The sequence below is a fragment of the Ursus maritimus genome, unplaced genomic scaffold (genome assembly GCF_017311325.1).
Source record: "Ursus maritimus isolate PB19 unplaced genomic scaffold, ASM1731132v1 scaffold_9, whole genome shotgun sequence".
Classification (NCBI taxonomy): domain Eukaryota; kingdom Metazoa; phylum Chordata; class Mammalia; order Carnivora; family Ursidae; genus Ursus; species Ursus maritimus.
Window position 1 is genome coordinate 61,867,922 of NW_024427107.1, and position 17,136 is coordinate 61,885,057.

General features: G+C 46.4%; 1 protein-coding gene across 1 annotated transcript in view; it reads right to left on the reverse strand.

Annotated features, from left to right (window-relative positions):
• The window catches only part of SNTB1 (syntrophin beta 1), a 219,306-nt gene that overhangs the window by 12,530 nt on the left and 189,640 nt on the right, over window positions 1–17,136 (reverse strand). Inside the window, exon 4 of the mRNA XM_008689364.2 lies at window positions 16,508–16,647. Within this exon, the coding sequence (XP_008687586.2) occupies window positions 16,508–16,647 (140 nt within the window). The remainder of the gene's footprint in view (window positions 1–16,507; window positions 16,648–17,136) is intronic.

The following is a 17,136-nucleotide window of genomic DNA, read 5'->3' on the forward strand; positions in this document are numbered from 1 at the left end:
ATAAATGGATAAAGAAAATGGCACACATACATACACACAAACACACACACACACACACACACACACAGGAATATTATTCAGCCTTAAAAAGGAAGGAAGTCCTGCCATTTGCAACAGCATGAAGGAGCCTGGAAGGCATTATGGCTAAGCAAGATAAGCCAGACAGAGAAAGACAGTAGTGGGTGGTATCATTCATATGTCGAATCTGAAAAAAGTCAAACTCATAGAAACAGAGCAGAATGATGGCTGCCAGGGGCTAGAAGGTGGGAGAAATGGGGAGATGTTGGTCAAAGGGTACAAACTTTTAGTTATAAGATCAGTAAGTCCTGAGGATCTAATGCACAGCAAGGTGACTATACTTAGTAATACTGTGTTGTGTACTCGAAGTTTGCTAAGAGAGTCGATCTTAAACACCCCCCCCTCCACACGCCCATGAAGTAACTAGGTGAGGTGATAGGTGCTTTAATTAACTTAATTGTGGTAATCATTTCATGATACATATGTATATGAAATTATTATATTGTGCGTTTTAAATTTTACCAATTATACCTCAATAAAAAATAATAATAAAAGAGAAGCTCCATGAATCTCATTGAGAGAAGAATCTGGGACAGTGTGCTGACATGAATTTCAAAATCTAGGTGAGGTTAGAGGAAAAATAAAGCATTCTCAAAAGCCTGCCATAGGTTTTAAAGGGATTGAGGGTCTGGCAAAAAAAATCATTAAGAAAAGGTACATATAAAAAAAACAAGAGTTTGTACTGTTTTCTTAGTTGCTCAAAAGTGTTTTTATACTCGAAGGTGTTCACGTTTTAGTTGCTCCAGGAAATACATCTAGCACTTCCTTTTTCTTTTTTTTTTTTTTAAAGATTTTACTTATTTATTTGACAGAGATAGAGACAGCCAGCGAGAGAGGGAACACAAGCAGGGCGAGTGGGAGAGGAAGAAGCAGGCTCATAGCAGAGGAGCCTGATGTGGGGCTTGATCCCAGAACGCCGGGATCACGCCCTGAGCCGAAGGCAGACGCTTAACCGCTGTGCCACCCAGGCGCCCCTAGCTCTTCCTTTTTCAAACCTTATAATCTGTAGCGGTTGGGGGCGCCTGGCTGGCTCAGTCGGAAGAGCAAGCCACTCTTGATCTCAGGGTGGGGAGATCGAGCCCCAGCCCCACGTGGGGTGTAGAGATCACTTAAATAAATAAAACAAAATCTGTGTTGGTTGGGAGCACCTGCCCAGCTTCAGGGTAAACTGAAAAGAGATACAGGTTTGGGGGACAAAAAAGCCCGCACGGAACCCCCATTCTGCCATTTGTTAAGCGTTCTAACGCTTAACTACCTCTTGTGAGGTAGTGTTTTGAAGGTCAACTGAAATAATCTATGATATCTATGAAATAACGATATTGTGAACTGTCCACGTTCAGCACAGACCTAGCGTACAGTTTGTACTAAGTATTATTCCCATACCCCTTCCACACCCCTAGTGCCTCTACCCTCAGATTCTTTATTTTAAAAATGCAATTCCTGCCTCCCATGCTTGGGATTCGGTATAATAAGATACATAAAGCACTTCATCCAGTGTTTAGTGATCATAAGAAGCATTCCGTAAGCATTAGTTCCCTTATGCCTTCCCTAGCCTGACATGTTTTCACTTTCCATCCCTAAATTTCCACCGAGGGGACATCAACTCTGTCACAATCCAGGGCCAGCGGAAATGTAACACGGAGGCACAAGCGGAGGGAGAAAAAAGACGTACCGTCCTTGTGAAGAATGTCACTTGTTTGTGAATTTCCTACCAATATTAATTTTTCTCCAGAGAGACTATAAAACTGAAGCCAATAATAACTGGAAAATGCAATTTGTTGGAAAATTTGCAGTTGGCAGATCTGGGTCTAGGGAATGAAATTATTAACCAAGTGTAACAAGCTATGAGAAAGGCCTGGATCTAACTGATGGATACAGGGCACAGGGAGTCCTTGATGGGGAAACTCGGGGTGTTCCAGGAAGTAACGATGAGAAAAGAGCCTTTGGAAGGAGGACCACTGCTGTACTTTGTTATTCGTCTCATCACCAAATTTCATTCGTTGAAAAGAAAAGGGAAGAGGAGAAATTGATTTTTCCATCAAGCATGAATTATCGAATATCTGTATTAAAGAACAAGTTGATTTGCTATCTGAATAGCAGACATGCTGAATAATCCGTTCGTTTGAATACACCGGTATTGGTTAATGAAACGTGCAGAGCTGTTGTAAACAATCAGATGAAGCAAACTGTCCTTTCCGTTACCTAATGTGCACAGTGGTAACAAAAAGATACTTTTCCAGATTAAAATCGAGGGGCCTACAGGGCCACCTGGGCGGTGCAGTTGGTTAAGCATCAGACTCTTGGTTTCAGCTCAGGTCCTGATCTCAGGGTCCTGGGATCAAGCCCCCGGTCCAGCTTTGCACTCGGCATGGAGTCTGCTTGGGCTTGTCTCTCCTTCTCCCTCTGCCCCTCCCTACTACCACTCAAATAAATAAATAAATCTTTAAAAAAAAAAATCAAGTGAACTACACCCAATATCCACACGATGCATATGGGTACACCCCTCTGGGTGGAATATTACACAGACCTTGAAAATTATTTTATAAACACACATGGCAAATGTGGGGAAATGTACATAGATCTATTGAAAATCTCCAGGTATGCAACTATGTAAGAGGAAAAACTTGGAAACAAATCCATTAAAGTGTCGAGTAATTTTATGGGTGATTTCATTTCTTCTAACTTTTTTTATCTTAAAATTTTCCATTCCACTGAAAATTTCCATTCCTCTGAAAAATACATACATTCTGACTCAGAGTGTCATACACGTTTTGCCTGTCGTTTGTTTCAGGCATTAGTGTCAAGTCAGGGTTGGAACACCGGGTGAGCTCCTCTGTGTCCCCTTGCATGTGCTTATGTCTGGGTCATTCCGAATTGTCCTCATCCAGCTCTTCAGACTCAACACCTGCAGTGGAACAGCCTGTCTCACCGTGAAGCTGAGCCGTGCGGGATGAAACCTACACCCGTGGCCTCATTAACCCCTTACATGAACCAACTGGCCTCCAGCAAAGGGGACAGAAGACAGGCTGAGACCTGCCAGTTGAAGTTACAGAATGTTTTTGGATTCAGGGGTGCTCTGGGGGAACTTAGAGGAGCTTCTTGCCCTGTTCAAGTCTTTTCTCTCCAAGTGACCACCAAAAAAGTCACTAATTTCAATCAATCAATAAAGATTTTGCCATTCGCCAACTGTTATATCCTACAAACATTTGTGGAATGTTAAAGACTGACTGTGTCCCACTAAAACTCACAGGTTGAAGCCCTGACCCCCAGTGTTGACTGTATTTGGAAATAGGGCCTATAATGAGCTAATAAAGGTTAAGTGAAGGCATAAGGGTGGGGTCTCAACCAATAGGTAGGTGCCTTATGAGAAAAGAAAGACATGCCAGAGATGTCTCTCCCTCCACATGCACACAGTGGAAAGGCCAGGCGAGGACAGAGCAAAGAGGCAGCAGTCTATAAGCCAGGAAGGAAACCCTCACCAGAAACCAACCCTGATGGCACCTTGATCTTGGGACTTCTAGTCTCCAGAACTGTAAGAAAATAAATTTCTGTTGCGTATGCCACCTGCTTTGTAGTATTTTGTTACGGCAGCCCTAGACAACCAATAAGAGCACCTACTCTGTGCAAACCCAAGGCTAGGCATGGCGTGAGGAGAACAGATGTGGCCCTTTGTTAAGTGGCCAGAGCCACGAAGAGTCAATTGGACTAGGAATGGAGGCAGAGCTCTGGCCTCAGACCTGTGCTTTGACGACTTTTATCAGTGACTTGTCTCAAGTTGTAGAGGACACAGACATCAAATCAATGGATGACCCAAAACTGTTAAGAAGAAGAAATACAAAATCAAGACGTTAGATTACTAAGCACTGCAGTTAGAGCCCCAAACAACACCAACAAAGTTAGAATGGGGAGACTCGGTGTGGAAGCCCATTGGAAACTAGCTGACGGCTGACTCGACTCAGAGCTACCAAGAGCACTAATGCGAATTTAAGATGAATTAATGGAATGAGAGCAGGTGCTGGTCCTTTGTTGCCCTGTACTGCTTAGACTACGCCTAAAGCACAGCACTGGGTCCTAGGCACCAAGCTTTAGGAGAGGGCTTTTTCATCCTTCCGTGTCGTCTTCCGTTCAGCAGTGTAATGAAGCCTGTGGACCCTAATTCTGAATAATGTGTATAAATTATAAAGGAAAGAGAATTTCAAAGGAAACCAGTGATACTGAAATACAGTTCCATACAAGTATCGTGATGCTAGAAGACAATGATCAAAACAGTGAAGTACCCAAAACTGCTTCAGAAAAAACGTCGCTTGGAGATATTGGGTCTGGAAAAGAGAAGACATTGTGTGAGGAATGGCAGGGGAGAGGGGCAGCCATAAACGCCCCCCATGTGTGGGAAGCGCTCAAGCATAGGCTGGGCAGTGACTCTTTGGGGACTGTAGAGAAAGTTCTCACCTTGAAAGTCTACGGTTTGGTCAAAGCCATCCCTGAACCTTGGCCCATCTAGGAAGAACTCCGTTTGAAGCAGATGATTTGCTTCCGGGGATCTGAGGTGAGGGAGGAGCTCTTCCAGCAAGGCTGAGGCTCCCTACAATGGCGGCCAGGAAGCGTTCCTGGGAGCACTGGCAGCACACCATCTGCTGGAGCTCAAGACCAAGCAGGATCTCCTTGAGGCAGGCGCCCCTTCTCCGAACTCCCACACAGCATTTAGGATTTCCACTTCATCTCCCTTACTAGACCCTGGTGTTCTTCAGGGGAGGAGACTTGTTGCGTCTCTCACTGATTTCGGTGGCGTCTAGCATTCTACCTGACACATGCTAAGGGTTCAGTACATGTTGGCTGAACAACAGCACAGATACAAGTTTTCCAAAATGTTTTAAAAATATGAGTTCAGGGGCACATGAGTGGCTCCAGTCAGTTAAGTGTCTGCCTTTCGCCAGGTCATGATCCCAGGGTCCTGGGATTGAGCCCCAGATCAGGCTCCCTACTCAGCGGGGAAATCTGCCTCTCCCTCTCCATCTGCCTCTCCCCCAGCTCATACTCCCTCTCTCCCAAATAAATAAAATCTTTAAAAAAATTAAAAAAATAAAAATATGAGTTCAATTTTGCAATGGAAAGTACACACACACACACACACACACACACACACCCCTGACCTATTCTGAAATGCTATGAAACGTGGGGCAGGGAAAAGGCCCCCTCATGGGCTCTTCATTTGCAGACCATATTTGGGAACACATCACCGTAGCTGGATTCTTTTTTTTTTTTTTTTTTTAAAGATTTTATTTATTTATGTGACAGAGACAGCCAGTGAGAGAGGGAACACAGCAAGGGAGTGGGAGAAGAAGAAGCAGGCTCCCAGCAGAGGAGCCCGATGTGGGACTCGATCCCAGAACGCCGGGATCACGCCCTGAGCCGAAGGCAGATGCTTAATGACTGCGCTACCCAGGCGCCCCCCGTAGCTGGATTCTGGACACTAAGTAGTCGGTGAATGTCAGCTGGACATTAAGATTTTTTTTAAAAGATTTTTATTTATTTATTTGACAGAGACAGCCAGCAAGAGAGGGAACACAAGCAGGTGGAGTGGGAGAGGAAGAAGAAGGCTCCTAGCAGAGGAGCCTGATGTGGGGCTCGATCCCAGAATGCCGGGATCATGCCCTGAGCCGAAGGCAGATGCTTAACGACTGTGCCACCCAGGCGCCTCTGGACATTAAGATTTTTTAAAGCCATCATGTGCACATTGAGAAAGGTAGGGCGTTAGGAGAGACTGTGTCTGCCAGAGTTTGTCCCATTCTGCCAGGAACAGCCTTTTGACGTTCCTCCCAAGATTCTTCCCAAAGATCTTTTCTGATCTGCAGTCTCAAGGGGCACTCTGAAATAGCTATTATTTATGTTTCAATTATTGTATATTTTAAGCTATTTGTGTAGTCTTAAAAATATGACCATCTGTCTCATCTGTGGCAGGGACCAAGTGGCAGCAACCAAGAGAATGGTGTCTCCCAAGAGAAGATGACTTTCTTACCCAGTCGGAAGAAAATACCGGCACCCTGGGACAGCCTTACAAGCTGCAATTCACACCCAGTTTCTAAGTTTTAACTGAAACTGCATGAGAAGCCCAAGAACATGCTTTGTTCCCCGGTTATAGAATTCAAACACATATTCCCATGGTTGGAAGCAAAGCCAAAAATTCCAGCAAGACTCTACATTTCCTATTATCTGGGAATATGAGCAAGTGAACCACTGAAAGGCCCATAAAGCATGAGTGGGGCAGGAGAGAATAAAGCCTTGGATTTGAGGGGACAGAGCAGAGTCAGAGAGCCCAGCTCGGCTCTCTACCAACTGGATGACCTTGGCAAGTTACCTACACCCTCCATGCCTTGGATTCCTCAAATGCAAACTGGGCATAGTCATATGCCTACCTCATTGTGCTGTTGCTAAGGATGAAATGAGTTATGTGAAGACTGTATGGAAAAGCACCTGGAACGGAATATATAGGACGAGCAACTGTTATCATTAGTTCAATCAGGGCAGGACTTTTTGATTGTTTCCTGCTGTATATGTACAACTTAGAACAATTCTAGGCACGTGGCAAGCACTCAGTAAATATTTGTGAAATGAATGATTGAATGAATAGCCAGAATACAAGAAGGGCTCTTTTCCAAGAAGATTGTGATTAATGACTGCTATGAGATACTGAGACTTCTCTCCCATCCCGGTCTTCCGTCCCCATGAAACAGTAGCTAACGCTAGAATCAAAGAACTTGGGTTTAGATCCACGAAATGTTCATTTCCAGATTAATTCAATCCTGGCAAAAAGTGATCTGGAAAGGTAATTGGGATGAAATGTTCTCTGGGATCAGCCTAATGTCCATTTCCTGTTTCTTCCTTCAAATCCATCTTTAGCAACTAGTGTTTTCAGCAGTGACTTGGTCGTTTAGGGGGTCAGAGTTACCTTGTTTTTGGTCTGGGAGTAGAAGGTGACCATTTTGTCAAAAAAGTGAGTCATTATGACTTCACACTCATGGCCAGCATGGATCCAGGCTACTCACATTTAATGAATTGTATATAAATGGGTCCCTCACTCAGATAAAAAGAAAGAGTGAAATGTTTTTAAATTACTTCAACTGTCCAAAGTGGCTCACAAGGTGGGTTCCACCAGGCTCAGCGTGGCTGTGGGATGAGCCCACTCGCCGGTCAAATTCTTTGTTTGAGACTTGGGTGAACTTGGCAGTAAGAAATCCCCTCATTCCCTCAGGAGGCCAGGCAAAATGTGTCTCTACCAAGAACCGAGGTACCAGGCTGCACACAGTTTCTGCGTCCTCAGCTGTGCCCCTCTGCCTGCCTGGTGTTGAGAAAAACAAAAACAAAAAACCTGTCTCACCAAGGACGCTCATGCACTAATTTGATTCTGGATAGGTGTTAGAGAATGTTGCATAAAATGTTCCATACGAAAACATTATTATTAATATCCTTAATTAAAACAAAAACAGTTGCAGCACACAGATTCCGCCAAATTAGTAAAATTACATATTAGGTAACTGGGTTGCTAAGCAATATTGCATTCTCATTTTGCTTAATTGCTGTAATTAGCATCTCCCAGCAGATGCCACAAAGCCAGCCACCAAAAAAAAAAAAAAAAAAAGAAAAGAAAAGAAAAGAAAAGAAAAAGAAAAAGAAAGAAAGAAAGAAAGAAAGAAAGGAAAACAACTGGTTGGATCCCTTAAATGGTTCAGGTGCTCTTGAATACTTTCGCCCCCTGGCCAGCCTCATGGGGCCCAGCAGTCTAACAGGTTGTCTAGGCAAGTGAGGGGAAAGTCACTAACAAGCCCACTTTACCAGGAAAAGGGGCCACACTCCAGCTTGTCAACTACAGGTAGAAAGGAAATTATAGTGAGAGAGAATATGAGCTCTTCAGGTCACCCACGGATTTAATTCACCCCCACACCCACACACTTGCCATGTCTAGAGATGAACAAGGCTTACTGTCTGATGGATAATCTCACATCATGACAGTCCAACGTATTGGAAAGTTTTCCTTTTAAGTTAATAGTCTTTTTATCACTTAGTGATCTTAGAACTTCTTTTTTTAAAGATTTTATTTATTTATATGACAGAGAGAGAGAGAGCGTAAGCAGGGGGAGCAGAAGGCAGAGGGAGAGGGAGAAGCAGGCTCCCCGCTGAGCAAGGAGCTGGATGCGGGACTCGATCCCAGGACCCTGAGATCATGACCTGAGCCGAAGGCAGATGCTTAACCAACAGAGCCATGCAGGTGTCCTACGATCTTAAACTTTAAAATTTAAATATATTCCTTGAGTTTTCTGCTTATCTCTTCCATATTCCCTTATCCCATCCATGTTTTAATTAGTTCAACATATATCAGCATGAGTATAGCATATGTATTATAAAAAGATCTTCAAGAACTTCTCCACGGAAGGTAATGACCACACCTGTACTCTTTTACTGGAAAATGAAACCACGAGTGAATAACCTGAACAATTAACCTTTAAACACTTGGCTTTTAGCTCTCACATTTTGCACTTTTAAAACCCCCTACCGTCAGCACTTGGTACAATGCTGGCTCCGCACAGGAGACTGTCAACATTTCTTAAATTGCACTGCACACCCCTGCTCCGAGGAAGAAGCCATCAACAGGCCCGCAGTGTCCTTACCAGTATCATTCAGAGCCAGCTTTCCACGGGGAGCTGAGAGGTTCCAATCTCCCCGCTTCCCTCCCCTTACAAACAAAGCCACACATTCTTCCTTAGCCCAGTCCTTGTATCTCAACGACTTTGATTTAGGACGCCACCAGTCCCTGATAAATGCGGTATTACATGCGGGATCAAATTTGTCTGATGACTTATCAGTTATTCATACATTAATTTCAATCATTCGCCCAATCTTAACAATTGCTAACATTTATTAATCACTTACTAGGTCTCAGCCCCATGCGGAGCATTTACATGTAGTGTCTCCATCAGTCTTATCGGTAACTGTATGAAGCAGAAGAAACCACTGCCCTTCATAGAGATGAGAAGACTCGGATTCAGGGAAATTGGTATTTTGCCCAAGATCACACTGCAAGGCTAGGTCTCAGGATCCAGCTCCTGGTTTGTCTGCTTCCAAAGTCCATGGACCCCCTCTGGTGTGAGCTGAGGGGTTCCAGTCTCACCGCTCACCTCTCCACCCCTCTCCCCTGCTCCTCTCCCACCCGACTCTAAGGAGCTGCTGGATTAAGAGGAAGGAGGGCGGGAGGCCAGCAGTTAGTGTGACCATGGGGCACACAGGATGGACGGATGTGAAAGGCAGACCGCCCTCCTTGGTGACGGAGTGTGGACCCACGGGCCTGGAGATCCACTCCCGCTGCCCTTGGCGCACGCTCACATTCCCTAACCGTGAAGAGAGGCCTCCCAGGCCTGGCATGAAAACCACGAGCTGACTGTCATTTAGTGTCTGACACACACAACTGGCCAAACTTCCCCAGTGGAAAGCGTTCCTAAGATTTCCGAGGCTGGCCTGAGGCCGCAGCTACGTTGAGCACTTAGAAACAGGTCAGTTCCTCAGGCACCAGAGATGACCCAACACGTTTAACCGAAATGCCAGCGTCTTGGCTCCCCTGTGGACTCAAAAGCGGGAAGGGCACATTCATCAGTTCCTGGTCTCCAGGGACCCCAACCCCTCCCCCGGGCCCACGGGTGGGAGAACCGCGCTCAGGGCAGCGTCCCTCCCTTTGCAAGCTCCGTGCTTCCCAGTCTTTCGCCGACCGCTGGCACCGGGCGTGCAGAATTTCCAGGTTAAACCTCCCCTAGAATTTCAGAAATACCGCGACCTTAATCCTCACTCTCCGTAGGCCTATCTCACTCGCCAATTATGACGATGGTGACAAAAAACAACACACTTCCTCCATATGGGCAAGAGTACCTTTTTTTTTTTTTAAATGTTCAGCAACATCAAATAAGCTTTGGCTAAGCAAAAAGATGTTTTCCCAAGGACTCACTAAAGCTGAGGGATGAGAATAGCTAAAATTACGTGTTTGAAAACTCCCCGAGCGCACTGCTATAAATTGGGCCACTGATGCACACAGACACCATCCATGCTTGTCCGGGGGAGAGGCGACGGCTCGGAAACTTCTCCGCGTGGGGCCGGACCCCAGGAACATGTTGCAAACATTGCTGGTGCCACTGCTATGAAACACAATCAAATTTTCATCTTCCAGAAAAATATAAAATTAGATGTGCCTGGGACTACCAAAAAAAAAAAAAAAAAAAAAAAACCCAAACCTAAACAAATCAACTATGAACTGTCTGAGGGAGTAACTCGATTTTCGAAGAACCCTGTTTCCTACTGGCTCTGGCCCTGCCAGTTCTTGTGCAAGAGAAAAGACTGTGTCTGACATTCTGCGAGATGCTGCCCAGCCCTGCTAAGGTGAAGGGAAGGGGACTGGTCGTTGCCCAGACCTGCTGTGTGCCACTCGTGATGCTAAATAAGGCTGTCCTTCTGTCACGGCTACACACCGAATCCTGCCCCACGGTCACCCCGTCGGTTCACAGGTTGAGGGCCTAACCCTGGATGTGTCTATATTTAGAGAGAGGGCCAGTGAGGTGGTCCTGAAGGTTAAATGAGGTCGTAAGGGCGCAGTCCAGCTCCAGGGCTCTCCCTCCCTGCACACATACACAAAGAAGCCATACAAGCAAGCACACAGCAAGATGGCAGCCACCTACAACCCAAGAAGAAGGCTCTCACCAGAAACCAGCACCCTTGGCACTATGGTCTTAGACTCATTAGCCTCCGAAACTGTGAGAGAAGAATTATCTGTTGCTTCAGCTACTCTGAGCTGACTGACACAGTCGTCATTCTGTCATTTTCATCCTCACTCTGCAGTGGACATTTTGATCCTAGTTTCCAGGTGAGGAAAGACGATCCGAGAGGTGACATGATTTGCTCAAGGTCACACAGCCTGCAAACTATGGGGCTTGACTGGGCAAACCTGGAATGTGAACCTTGGGCTGTCAAATCCAATACTGTGATCTTTCCTCTCCACCAGCAAATAAAGCTGTTGTTTTTATTTTTTAAGGAGATGGTTTTTCAGGCTTTCTGTTTGCTTAATTATTTTTATTTTTTTGCTGACAAGATGGGCTTTAAAAGATTTCTCCCAAGGTGCTCTAGTGATAACCTGTGCATTTCAGTTGCTCCCAAGTTTCCAGTGTGATGAAGTTGTTTTTCAAATGTGGCCAATGACTATTAAACCCCCAAATACAGAAAAGGTTAAAAAATAAGAGTGATAATAACTAAATTTATTTAGCACTTACCACGCCAAGGACTCCCCTACACACTTTACGTTATCTAATGTGACCTTATAACCACCTTATCAGGTAGGTCCAAATGTTATGCCCATTACAGACGAGGGACACGAGGCAGTAAGAGATTACAAAATTTGGCCCAGTTTCCAAAGCTGGTAAGTAGCTGGGATTTGGAGCCATGCTGTAAGCTTCCAGAATCTGTGCCCCGGAGCATCCATGCAATGGAACGCCATGCAGGCAGTAAAATAAAGCTGCGGTAGTGTACATAGTATCAGCGGAAAATTCCTGTAAGATCATGTTAAGTGAAAAAGCAGGGCAACCAAACAGCACATTTTAGGAGCTTCTGATGACTCCGTGAGCACCGGATCCAGGACAGCCTTTGAATGACTTCATCGGCGGTCGTCACAACATGAGGTAAAACAGTGCTTCTGAAGGACCACAGGGAAGCACGACCCAAGTCCTCCTGTGACGTGTCCCTCTGACCGTGAACCCTGGGAGTGTGAGGGGCCGCAGAGCAGAGTCTCCCAAACCAGAGGGTCTCTAACTGTAGCCTGGATCAGAAACACCTGGAGGGCTTGTAAACCCAGAGAGGCTGGGGCCACCTCCAGTGCCTGATTCCACTGGTTTACGGGGTGGAGCGTCGGCACGCCTAACCGTTCCCAGGTAGTGCTCGTGCCCATTGTGAGAACGCCTGGTCACAGCCATGGGTAGAAAGTCTAGGTCTCTGATGGCACCCACAGCCCTGTCCTCACTCCGTGGTGTGATCTGGGTGGCTACCTACTGTATGATTAAGTTGTCAGGAGAGCAAAGGAAAGATCTATATGCTCTACTCAACAAATTGGAAGAGTCACTAAAACTCCGGGGAATAAGAACATGTTCTTTCAGGAGGCTGCAGAGAACAGTGGTGAAAAAAGGTACATTCAGCTCGGGACATCTGGGTGGCTCAGTGGTTTAAGTGTCTGCCTTCAGCTCATGTCATGATCCCAGGGTCCTGGGATCAAGCCCCACGTCAGACTCCCTGCTCATCGGGGAGCCGGCTTCTCCCTCTGCCCCTCCCCCTGCTCCTTCTCTCTCTCTCTCTCTGTCAAATGAATAAATAACATCTTTAAAAAAAAATAGGTGCACTCAGAATCTCAGGTCTATCTCTTACTAGCTTATGACTTATCCTCTTACTTCCTCAGTTTACTTATCTGTGAAACAGGAATAAAACCTATACCTTACAGGGTTGTGGGGGCTAAATGTGGTCACCCTGAGGACGACATCTGCCTGATGCTTGTGGAGAACACAACTCCTGACTCCAGAACCGGGCCCACTGAGCCAGAATCTCCAGGGTAGGGTCCTCAGAACCAGCCTCTTTAGTAAACAGCCAGGTGATTCTTAAATAGGGCATGTTTTGCAAAATCGGATAGAACGCATGTAAAGCCGCAGGCCTGGATCTAGGCTCCCTCCACGAAGGTCAGCCACTGGTTGATTAGCACCTGGGCCTATTTGCAAACAGTACCACCACGGCCTTCTTGATAATGTCACTCGGCATGATTAATCAGTAGACACCTGTAATAAAATTTCAGACGATGTGGCCTCTATAGCCATAAATAAAAATCAGTTGAACTGTACATTTTAGATCTGTGTATATTATTATTTATAAATCACACTTTTTTTAAAAAAGATTTTATTTTAGAGAGCGAGAGAGACCACATAAGTAGGGGGAGGATCGGGGGGAGGGAGAGGGAAATCATCTCCAGCAAACTCTGCGCTGAGCTTGGAGCCAAACAAGGGGCTCAATGCTGGGCTCAACGTGGGACTGGACGTAGGGCTTCATCCCACGACCCTGAGATCATGACCTGAGCCGAAACCAAAGTTGGACGCTTAACCCTCTGAGCCACCCAGGCGCCCCTATAAATCATACTTTAACAAAAGGTTTTAAAAAGAAATTTTACAAGTCATGAGTCCCCTTCTTTAGAAAAATGCACTCAAAGACAAATCCTGCTACTCGATTGGCTATGTGCTTAAGTGCTCACACAGGCAGGACACACTGCCGTATGTGACCGTACGGAACACGGAGCAAGGAAACGAGTCACCTGATGAACTTAAACACGTGGCCGGGGAAGCAGCCAGTGGAAGCCTGTGGTAACTTGGGTAATGGAAGGATCCAGAGTTTCCCTCTGACTTCTACCACCTCTGTCCATGCGTTCTCTGCCGGAAGCGAGCAGCTCAGCCCAGCCTCCCATCTCAAACAGCCAGCTTTGTCTACCAGGATAGAATGGCCTCTGTCTTCAACTGCAGGGAAGGAACCCAGCTCCATACCCTGGAGCCACACAAGGACTGTGTCTCCCCTGTCTAATTATGGGATTCTGGCGAAGGGAGGGGTCGCTTCCCTCGTTTTCTCTTTGCTTTCCCAAAATCTCTGTCTTAGGCACATCTACGGGGCGGTGGACGGAAGATGACCACACTGCACAAACCAAAGGGTCAGTTAGAAAACTCTTTCCCCAAAGTTGATCTGCACTGGGCTTTGGAGCGACAGCAGCATTTCACCGCTGCATCCTACGGATGAGGGCCCCTAAAGAGGGAGGCGGAGTGATTAGCCCGGGGAAGCACTCTTCTGGCGGGAGGAAAACTAAGATGGAAAGTCCAGCTCCCACATTTCCATCCTGGGGCTCAGCAGCTGGCGGCAAGTTAGCTACCAGCTCGAGGGGACGAAGTAAGAAGGAACAGCCAGGGCTGCTGGAACACCTTGGACGTCCTCCCGGGCTCGCAGTGGGGGATCAGGGGCATGAATGAGCCTCAGTTTACCACTGCTCATAGGGCTCATAAACACATCCACCACCTGCTTATTCTGCAGGCCAGTGGTGAGGCTGGGCGATGTGGGAAAGAGGCAGTAAGCTGGGAGGTCAAGTACCGCCACTGCATCTCCTTTAGGTTTAGACGGTCGGCGCCGATTTCTTATGATGCACCTTGTTCTAAATAAGCTTGGTTCGCACTGAAAGGGTTTCCGTTTTTATTTCCATAGCAGATGCAGGCTCGTGGTTTCTGGCTGCTCGCGTGCTCTGCTCACAGCCCAGAGCGGCTGGACAGAGTGCCCCTGAGCCTGTCACAGTTACTTTTGGTGCCCTACCAAACCTACTCAGATGCCATTTGCTGCTCCTGGGCACCCCTCCCCCGGAGCCACTGATGACCTGCTATGTAGACGGCCTGAAGAGCCTGCAAGAGGACCTCCCATCCAGGCAGCCTGAGCTTTGGACAAACTGCTGTTGGAGCATATCGGTCCAGTCACTTGCCCGAATCAGGACAAATTCGGAGCTAGTCCTTTATGCTCGAGGGTGGTACTGTCTAACAGAACTTTCTGTGATGATGGGTATGTTCTAGACCTGTGTCGTCCAACTTGATAGCCACTAATTACAACTAATGAGTACCTGAAATGTGGCTAGTGTAGACCGAGGCGCTGAATTTTTAAAAATCCTGAATGCATGCATGCATGAATAAAAAGGTGGCCTCCACGTCTGAATGCTCAGAAACTAGGAGGAAAAAGTTGTGCATGAAGGTAAGTTTTGTTCTCAAGTGGCCTGAGAGTTACCTAGAAACTTTACCTTACGTAGACTTTTGTTCCTGAAAATCACTCTAAGAGGCATGAGTCCAATTTCTCTTAGTACCTGGAAGACAGTGATTATGGTCTGATCTTTCTTTGGTTCCAGTTGTGAGAATGTCTCAGAATTTGCACATCAGTGCCCGCGGGTGAGGGCCGTGGAACGTGATGGAGGTTGGGCTGAATCCGAATGGATCCCAAGACACAGACTGAAGCTCCACGTGAACGTATTAGGATGTTTGGATTCTAATTAGAGAGATTTTATTGTAAACATCAATAGTGCTTTCATAGCTATCCTGCCAAAGATTTTCAGGCTTGGGATACTCAAAAATTAAATTACGGTTTTATTTTATTTATTTTATTTTATTAATATCTAAATGATCTAGGTGTGGTCCCTGACCCCTGAAGGCCTCCTCTATTTCCCTTTGGGGCCAATAATTGCCTTCTTCAGGTCACCCTTGCTGTTCTCCATAATCACCACAAGTGGAAGTAAGAGGGCTTTGAAAGGAGTTTCAGCTCCACACACCATTGCCACTTCAATCTCATGTCTCCTCTTGCTCTGCTCCTGGGTCTCATTCTCTTCCCAGCACCTAAGCCGTGGCTATAACCTGTCTGGCACCTCAGTTCCTTCAGAATGGAGAACCCATCTTGTTTCTATCTCTTTCTCGGGACAGATGCCCCCAAACCTCTGTCCACTACGCTCCCTGTCTGTTGGACCAAACTCCTCCAGAGTTTGTCCCACACTTCAGTGACTCATTCCACAGACATTTTAGAGCCCCATATCGTCAAGCACGATGCCAGGGAGGCCATAAACATTGCGTTAGCATGCTGACCTTCTAGGTAAAGAAAGAGGGGTAGAGGAGTAATGAAAACTGTGTCCATTATCATAAAGCACATACACAAAGAGCTGGCAACAGGAGCCTCGTCTGGCAGCTGTCAACTACTCGGATCAAGACTCAGGTCTGATGCACTTTTGTGCTCAGAATACAGACCTTCACAAAGAGGATAAGCACACGATGCATTAAGATAATATGTCACATGAACAATAAACATGGACTGAAGGTCCTAAGAAACAGACCCTGGCAGCCCCATTTCCACAGGAAGCACCACACAACTGAGGAAGAACTTGTTATGGGGTCTCTTGTGCTGAGCAAACTGTATAAAGCACAGTAATAGTACACAGATGACAATCTCTGTGCCACAAGTGAAGACCCTTGCTTGACGATTCTACCTGAATTCCAAGATTGTAAACACATGGGCATAATTCCTCTCGAAGGAACTGGAGTGGAGACCCGGGAAGGTGACGGGGCGCGGACCATCTCCCACATGTCACCGTTCCTTCATGATGGAGAAGCAGTTTGTTCTCAGCGTGTTGCCCCATGCTGGGCCACAAATGCTAATTCATCTACCTGGATGGAAACGTGTGGCTATATTCTGGAGGAGCTCTCAGTTCCTGACACAACAGGAAGCAGAAATATAACATGCTGAAATACTTGTAATTGACCAGAACAGTTTCAAATGGCGAATACGTCACACTCAAACACAAGGCCAAGGCTACCTGGTGGCAAGAAGAGGGTATGTGTGAACTGGGCTGAACCAGGCTTCCTTCCTCCGCGGCATGCTGTCGTAGATTAAAAGGTCCTTGTCGGTCAGTACGACCAGCGCTGGCTTCCACTGCTTCTCGCTCTCCCCAGGCACCTGCAACAGAAAGCAGGACGCTGTCAAGTCACAGCCTGGAGGAGGCACTGGAAAGGAGAAGCTGGCGTTACCCCCCAATCAGAAGACGTGACAATAGAAGCCTTGGGTTCAGGTCATGAATTCAAAATGAGAAGAAACCATTCATGGTTGCAGGATCCTTGATTCTGGAAAATATGTTTTCTCAAGGGCCCTGGCGTGGATCGTCAACACAGCCAAGAAGCAGCCCAGCTGCCAAACGTCTGTCACTGTTTCTCACCTGCCAGTCAGCACTGCAATCATTATTTCAGAGGGGATACAGATGCTCGGGGGAACACGCACTCCCAGATGGTTCTCTGGTAGAGAACATTGTTTTTATCATGAAACGGTAAGGTTTGAAAGCTTCTGAAGAAATACTCAAAGGCTCTGAAAATGTGCTATGGAGGCAACTGTCCGTCTAGAGAGGGAGGAGACATCATAGCCCTTCATTTATACTGTCTCTGCGACCCGGGC